The sequence below is a fragment of the Perca flavescens genome, chromosome 7 (assembly GCF_004354835.1).
Source record: "Perca flavescens isolate YP-PL-M2 chromosome 7, PFLA_1.0, whole genome shotgun sequence".
Taxonomy (NCBI): domain Eukaryota; kingdom Metazoa; phylum Chordata; class Actinopteri; order Perciformes; family Percidae; genus Perca; species Perca flavescens.
The window spans coordinates 35,178,014-35,187,114 of NC_041337.1; the positions used below are offsets into that span (position 1 = coordinate 35,178,014).

General features: G+C 42.1%; 1 protein-coding gene across 2 annotated transcripts in view; it reads right to left on the minus strand.

Moving 5' to 3' along the window:
- Positions 1-8,661, minus strand: part of srpk3 (SRSF protein kinase 3) — a 29,437-nt gene extending 20,776 nt beyond the window's left edge. The window contains exons 1-3 of one of the 2 annotated variants that reach the window (XM_028582173.1): positions 8,062-8,661; positions 7,043-7,133; positions 332-1,236 (exon numbers count right to left, since the gene is read on the minus strand). In XM_028582173.1, coding sequence (XP_028437974.1) covers positions 332-1,236; positions 7,043-7,133; positions 8,062-8,071 — 1,006 coding nt within the window. In that variant the 5' untranslated portion in view covers positions 8,072-8,661. Of the gene's footprint in view, positions 1-331; positions 1,237-7,042; positions 7,137-8,061 lie in introns of both variants that reach the window. The other variant, XM_028582172.1, reaches the window with a different exon arrangement.
- Positions 8,662-9,101: the final 440 nt, after the last annotated feature.

Below are 9,101 nucleotides of genomic sequence, written 5' to 3' on the forward strand. Positions count from 1 at the left end.
CACACACACACACACACACACACACACACACACACACACACACACACACACACACACACACACACACACAAAATAATAAATAGGACAGAACAACTATTAAACAAAGGAAAGAATGTACAAACGTATATACAAGCTGGTAATAAAAATGTACAACTACTTAAATAGTATTTATAAAGGTGTAAGTATAACCGATGTTTGTGCAAATTACACTATAGTGCAGTATTGTGATGTATACGAGTCTTATATTCACATATTTTCAATCACAATATCAGAGTATTAATTATCGTTAATGTTGCCTGCATTCCTCGTCAGTCAGAAATGATCTGCTCACCTTTGCAATAATCCGACGGGTCTTCCTGCTCTTCATCGTCAGAGCCCAGCAGCTGTACAGCGGGCGGGGTTAACTCTGGAGGGGGCGGGCTCAGAGTCAAAGGGGGCGTGGCCCCTTGCGGGATGGCTGATGACATCACGGGAGGCGCGCCTACGTGGGGGCCCAGAGACGAGTAGACGCCGGGGGAGGAGAGGTGGGAAGAGACGCTGGAGTTAAAGGTGACCGAGGTCAGCAGGAAGGGGTCAGGGTGGGAGTTGGAGGGGCTTAACTGAGGGGTGGGAGGAGCTTTGGCAGAAACTGACGGCGAATCAGAGGCATCGTGGGTAATATCGCTTGGAAGAGTTGTCGGAGGTGATTCGGTGGCATCCGATTGGACGACGGGCAGACTCCGAGTGTCATTTCGAGGAGTTCTATGAGGTGATCTGGAGGAATTCTGGGTAATATTTTGGTTAACGGTTGGCAGTGATTGGCTGGGACTGGGGGCGGGACTTTTAGATGTGGCAGGAGGGGATTGGCTGAAAATGAGGGAGGCGTTTAGAGGGGCCAGTGGGGCAGTTTGGAGGGTACTTTCATGAGATACCAGGTGTGCTAAAGGGGTATCTAGTGTATCTAGAAGGGGGGGGGTGGTCTCGACGGGGTTCTGGGGAGGCGGAGAGAGGGTTTGGGGGACTCTCTTGGTGGGCAGCAGGCTCGATTCGGTGGGTAACGTGGTGGCGTGTGGGTGGTGTTGTCGGGGCGCTGTAGTGGATCCTTGAAAATCTTCAATATATGTTGGTGTATTTCGTGGGGATGTGGTTGTCTCCGGAGTATTTTGGGGGGGCAGCCGGATGGTTTGGGGGAAACTCGGTGTTGGGGCGACGCTGCTGTTGGCGTTCAGACTCTGAAGGTCACAGGGATCATCGAGCCTGAAACAGAGGGGAAATAAAGAATTATATAAAGGCTACACATAGCTGGGCAATATATGGATATTATATCGATATCGTGATACGACACTAGATATCGTCTTAGATTTTGGATATCGTAATATGGCATAGATGTTGTCTTTTCCTGGTTTTAAAGGCTGCATTACAGTAAAGTGATGTCAATTTCTGAACTTAACAGACTGTTCTAACTGTTCTATTATTTGCCTTTACCCACTTAGTCATTATATCCACATTACTGATGATTATTTATCAAAAATCTCATTGTGTAAATATTTTGTGAAAGCGCCAATAGTCAACACTACAATATCGTTGCGGTATCGATAGAGGTATTTGGTCAAAAATATCGAGATATTTGATTTTCTCCGTATTGCCCAGCCCTATCTACTCGTTGAAGACCTCCAACGAGTGTTTGTCAGTGTGTTTCGGTCACTTGTGTGTGAACAACTGAGGTCAACACTATGAATGTATCATGTGTTTCCTCTTTGTTGATTTTGTAGTGGCGGCCTGCCATGGCAAGATTTCTGCCACCACCAGTATCAGAAATAGGGCAGACGCACAATGTAGTCGCGGTTGGCTTTTAAAGTGCCCATATTATGGATAGATATGGGCATATATAATTCCACACGCATACAAACTTTGAAAACATCCATCCATGGTGTTCTGAGTGAGATACGGTTTCTGAATGTGTCCTGCCTTCAGTCTCCTGGTGAGCTGGTCACAAGCTTTCTACGTCACTAGCCGAAACGAGCTGGCAAACCGCAACCGTTAGCATGCTAGCGTTAGCATGCTAGTGCTAGCATGCTACCTTGTTCTCAATGGCAAAGCATTGCTACAACACACAAGTTTCTTATAATATAAGCCACCCTTTACTTTATTATTAATAAGGGAACAAATTCCACTAATGAACCCTGACAAAGCACACCTGTGAAGGTAAAACCATTTCAGGTGACTACCTCATGAAGCTCATTGAGAGAACACCAAGGGTTTGCAGAGTTATCAAAAAAAGCAAAGGGTGGCTACTTTGAAGAATCTAAAATATAAGACATGTTTTCAGTTATTTCACACTTTTTTGTTAAGTACATAATTCCATATGTGTTCATTCATAGTTTTGATGCCTTCAGTGAGAATCTACAATGTAAATAGTCATGAAAATAAAAAGGAAATGCATTGAATGAGAAGGTGTGTCCAAACTTTTGGCCTGTACTGTATATATCTAAAGATATCAAATGTTCTGTTATTTCCAAAAATAATTCCAAAAACCACTTCCTGATAGATAAATTGGCAGCTGATTTGAATTGCTTGGATATGTGAAATCTGCAAACTTGTGTATTTCTGTTGTCATTTCCATCCATAACTGTAACGTTTAGAGACATCTAGTTAAACACGGAGGTCGGACCTGTCTGTGGTCTCTGCTGTGGTTATTATCTGTCCCGTGTTGCGTTGCTTTGCTGCGTCTTTGATAAACCAAATCTAGCGTCGGGAACAGCAACACGTCTCCGCCGGTCGGACTGAGTGCTAGTTTGGGTGGTGATATTTTCTTTAGTTTGTGGCCCAACAGGTACATTAGCTTTCCAAGCTAACGCGTTGACATATGAAAGCATCAAACGTGCATTTTAGATGAAGGCGATGAGAGAATATCCAGTTGTTCCTCATTCCCCGTTTGCTCAGCGACGTTAAATACACTGCACAAAATTATAAATGCAACACTTTTGTTTTTGCCCCCATTTTTCATGAGCTGAACTCCAAGATCTAAGACTTATTCTATGTACAGAAAAGACCTATTTCTCTCAAATATTGTTCAAAAATCTGTCTAAATCTGTGTCAGTGAGCACTTCTCCTTTACCGAGATAATCGATCCATCTCACAGGTGTGGCATATCAAGATGCTAATTAGTCAGTCCCTCCAGAAAAACCTGATTATGCGATCGTATAATTCAACGCATAATCAGCCAAAGTCTGCATATTTATGTGGGGGTGGGGCGCATGTTTTCAAATAAGCTGCACTTTCGCCACATAAATTGTCGATTTCCGCGCATTTTCGTTGCAAAAAAGTTGAAATTTTTTTGCGTTTACTTGACACGAGCAGCCATTTTCCCCTGTTGCCATGGGAACATTACGGCGACGCCACGGGCGTTACGTTACGGGCGCGTTACGGTGACGTTACGTGGCGACGCCACGGGCGACGCCAGTGGCGACGCCACGGGCGACGTTACGCGACGTGGACGACATAAGTGACTATGGCGACGAACTGACTATACGACGTAAGTGACTATATGACGTAAGTGACTATACGACGTAAGTTACGTTACGAAGTGACGTTACGAAGTGGCGTTACGAAGTGACGTGAACATCATCGAAAAGCAGCATGTTGGGGGTTGAATTTAACATGTCCTTTGAGTCTCTTAAGAAAAGAAAGAAGAAGAAAATTCTTAATATCTGATGTCTACTCAGTTATCTTTGTTTAAGTGCTCCTGGTGTCTATATTATTATTATTATTATTATTATTATTATTATTATTATTATATAATGATTTTTGAAAGTCTGTCTCTTTTGGCTCTTTTATTTCCCTCTGTTTAAACTATTACTTTTATTTGTTTTTCATATTATTTGTATACATATACACATATATATATATATATATATATATATATATATATATATATACACACACACACACATATATATATACATATACACACACACACACACATATATATATATATATATATATATATATATATATATATATATATATATATATATATATATATATATATATATATATATACATATATATACATATACATATATATATATATATATATATATATATATATATATATATATATATATATATATATATATATATATATATATATATTATTTGTTGACGTATTGCAATGACTGAATATCTGAAAATCACTTTTATCTTTTTCATCAAACTGCAGTTTTTGCAAGTTCCCGCAATTTCGTTGCATAAAATTGCATAAATATCATATAGCATATTCCATCGCATTTTTTAAGAAAACATGACGCATAATCAAGGATTTTTGCCCCACAACAATCACTAAAAAACAATCACTAAAAGACTTAGGCTGGACACATTAAAAGGCCACTCTTTGGTTGCGTTTATAACTTTGTTCAGTGCAGTTTGTACAGACACGCAGGAATTTTGTACCCGGAAGTTATAGTCAAAATACATTGCAATTGGGTCTATAACATGTTCTCTGTTACCTACATATTAAAACAATTTCATGTCACCCTCCTCTTGATGACGACTTTTCGAATTTCAGATGAGGTCAACCAACATGTCAGACAGACTCATTCCGATCGAGTGTATAGCCCTAAAAGTCTCAGCCTCTGACTTCATTTCAATAATCAGACCTCTGTGATGTCATTGTGATGTTCAACCTGGTTTGACTTTAGTGGGAACGCAAATACAACATCCCCCAGCAACGCTGTCGGTCTGAAATGATGTCATTCTGATCACGTACACATGGACATGCTTCTGCATGAAACAGACAACACGTATCATATATCTCAAACACACACACACACACACACACACACACACACACACACACACACACACACACACACACACACACACACACACACACACACACACACACACACACACACACACACACACACACACACACACACACACACAATTTCAGGGCTGCTCAGGCTAACCTCAACAATGTCAATGATTCAGACATGTCATGGAGAGTGTGAGTGTGTGTATGTGTGAGAGAGTGTGTGTGTGTGTGTGTGTGTGTGTGTGTGTGTGTGTGTGTGTGTGTGAGAGAGAGAGAGAGTGAGTGAGTGTGAGTTTGTGTGAGTTTGTGTGTGTGTGAGAGAGAGTGTGTGTGTGTGTGTGTGTGTGTGTGTGAGTGTGTGTTGTGGGATCATCATTCAGTCCCCGTTTCTATTATTGGAGCTGAGTCTCTCCGGGCCGAGCACCAAACCTGTTTCTGTCAGTAGGACGCAGGTTAGCCTAGCTTAGCACAAACGCTGGAAGCAGAGGGGAAACCGTTAGCCTAGCTTAGCACAAAGACTTACGACAACAAGCAGTTGGGCATTATTATCGATAACAAGCCGAGCTTTGATCGTAAAACCAATAACTTGTTTAAAAAAAACAACAACAATCAGCAAACCAATTCAAATACCTTCATAAAAATACAATCCATTAATTTATCAAAAATACACCTTTTTTTGAATGTGTAAATTACTGTTTTTTATTTTTGGTAAGGAACACCATAAACAGTGCCAGTAATATATTTGCATCTTGTTTCCCATCTATCTCCATACAATATATACTCCAACAGTGTAGAAATCCCTTCGTTCATCAAAAAACCTTTGGTTCACAAGGGGACATCTGCATTTATCTCGTTCTCAGCATAAACAATTGTGAATAATAGTGGGTTTATTGTTATTTGCTACAGAATGCTTAGCCTGTATGTCAAGATCAAAGTTGGCCTATATTGGAACTCAAAAAATACATCGGACCTGCCCCCAGACACTCGGTTTCTTCGTCTCCACCACTGGAGTCTGGTACTCGCTGTCACTCTCTCACTTGCTCTACCACACACACACACACACACACACACACACACACACACACACACACACACACACACACACACACACACACACACACACACACACACACACACACACACACACACACACACACACACATTCTCTTAAAGAGATACGCTAGAAGTGTAGTCTAATGTATTGTAGTGGGTATACTGTACTGTATATAAATATATTGGCCTATATATATGGGCCAGAATCTGCCTTTGGGGGAGGGAGGGGGTCTGGGTGTCCTCCCCCAGGGTTATTTTGAGCATTCAAAGACTTCATTTGCTGCATTCGGATAACTTGTATGCACCAATTTACGGTGGAAATACCTTTATCAAGCCTATGTGAAGATGAAAAACACAGATTCATTCAATTCAAAATATATCAAAAAAGATAATGGAAAGCATGTTGTTGCGTGTCATTGGGCATTTTTAAGAGGGTATATGGAATCCTGGAGCTTTCTTAGTGGGTATACTGCGTATACTGTACCTGCGTATCACGTAGACTACACCACTGGCTAGAACGACGCAGACACACCAGCGCACAAGTATAAATTCTCACAACAGCATAGGCCACTTACAGAAGCCACGGTGTAGGCTCTGCATACAGCTATAAATCAACTGTTCTCAAGTCGTTTGTGGCCCGGTTGGGTCAGTGGGTACATCAGGCGCACGTATACTGAGTGGTTTATGCCTCGACGCAGAGGTCCAGGGTATGAATCCGACCTGTGACAAATTTTCTGCATGTCTTCCCCTGTCTCTCTCTCTCCCCCCCCCCTTTCTCACCTAGCTGTCCTGTCAAAAATTAAAGCCAGAAACGCCCCAAAAAAATATATCTTTAACTTAACTGTTCATCTCTGACCATACTGGGTTATATCATGACAGTGACAGAGAACACGTACTACTACTACTACTACTACTACCTGATCCATCAGCCCTGATACCGACCAATCACATCGATCAATTCTTAGTCCAAGTTTTATAACAGATGACATAACACTGTGCAGGAAGTCACACAGAGAAAGTGTTTTTGTGTAATGAAACTCAACCACACACACCGCAAATCACTTTCCCCACACACACACACACACACACCTAATTTTAGACTCTGAGTGGATGTGTGTCTGTATGTAGGGCGGTCAGCAGCGTGTGTTTGGGGGCAATGGTGTATCTGGTCTCGTGTCTCTGCTGGTTTCTTACCGGTTCTCGTCTGTTCGGACTCTACGGTGTTTTTTGCCTCTCCGTCTGGGTTTCTTGCCGGTGTTGGCAGCATTTCCGGTCCCTGCAGCAACTGCTGTTGAGGGGAGGAACAACAGAGTCAGAGCCACATTCAGCCCCCACCTCCAGCTCTATAAACAGCTCATTAACACAATGTTCAACACACACACACACAAGTCAATTTACAAGTTTGGGCAAAGAGCGATTTGCTCCTTATTAGCAGGCATATAACTCCAGATGCATGACCAATAGTCCCTTTACAGATATAGGAGGTGTCACTATGTGTTTTGGCATTAATACCATATGCCAAACTCCATTTAAAAATCTTGAAATTTTACTTTTTCTCCTGCATTAGCAAATTTACGGTACAAATCCTGCATACTTGCATATAATGGACCTCATTTCAGACTACAATTTACTAAACATTTATACAAAAAAAAAAAAAAGTCCTTTAAATTGGAACATTATTCCAATGTTAATTATCACCTTTCCAGAGTATCTAATCATTTAATTCGGCATACAAACCACAGACAAAGCTGCACGTTTTTGAACAAAAATCTAAATTTTCCAGATTTAACCTGATACTATTAAATCGCATCATGGAGGCAGGCAGCGACCAGCAATCACCAATTATTAAAGTTCATATTTAAAGGTAATTAAATGCCCCCTGGAGCGCACAATTGTGTGCCGAATTTACCAGCATACTTTAGAGAGATTGTTTTAGGAAAGAAACTCCCTTTTAGTTCAAAAACATCTGCTGGGAAGCCAATAGTTTGTAAATGCCAGAGTTTTTGACTGGAGTCTGGCTTAAACGGTCCCGTTCTGACCAGAGCAGTCAGAGGCTGGTACAGCTGGAAGCTAGCTTAGCATGTTAGCCCTGCTCTCAGGAGTTCAGAGTGTTTATTTAACGGTCGGTCATTGACACAAACTCTTTCTAAACTGCACCAACAACACAGACAGCCGAACCGGGATACCGACCCGGGTCATCATAAGTACTTTACCTATCAGCATCCTGAGCCCCTGGTCCTCAGACCGAACCGGGTTAACGGTAACGGTTACTCCGATAAGCTAATGTTAGTTAGCTTAATAGCGTCCGTTAGGCGGCTGAACTTCACCAGAGACCCGGCGGTGCAAACCCGGAAAAAAGTCCGACTAGATGTGGTTCAGACCGCCCAGAAACTATCCCGGGCCAGAACGGGTTAGTGCAGTGTAGCGTGGTGACCATGAGCCAGTGGCCTGTCCGTTAACCCGTCAGCCCCGTCAGATAACAGCTGACGGTCTGCCGTCAGTTAGCCTGTTATCTCCGTTAGCTCCAGCTGCAGATCAGCGGCTCTCAATGCAGTCCGCTCCGGTCAGTACCGGCTACGTTCCGGTCAGTACCGACTCTTTTTCCGGGTCCACTTTGGTTATTCTGAAGTGTGATTTCTTTGCTTCCTCGGTCCCAACCGTTCATGGTCCTAACAGCTGCTGTTGGACATCGGACACCGGTTCTCTGCGCATGCGCAGTGAATGGCCAAGCAATACTGGACCCAAAGTGGGACCAGTGGCGAATCTAAAACATTTTAAAAACGGGTGGTCTATGGGTGTCCCCCTTTGGTAATACAGCTGTGGTGTCCCTGCATGAAAATACAGAATCATTTAGGTAAAACAGGAAATAAGGAAAAAAAACATGGAGGACAAACATCTCATTTTCTTCAGCCTCACTTCTTCTCTTCCTCTCATGTTTTACTCTCACTCTACTCTACTCTCATCTCATCTTCCTCCTGCACATCAATCAATAAACACTAAGTGATATTGAGATCTGTTTGCGCTATTAGAGATCAGATCAACAGTTAGACAAAGTGTTCGATAGTGACTGCCCCTGTGAATGTTTATCTAATGAGCATGTAGCAGCTTGTATGGCAGCCTCGGCCACCACTGTATCAATTCAATTCAATTTCAATTCAATTTTATTTATAGTATCAAATCATAACAGAGTTATCTCGAGACACTTTACAGATAGAGTGGGTCTAGACCACACTCTATAAATTCCAAAACCCCA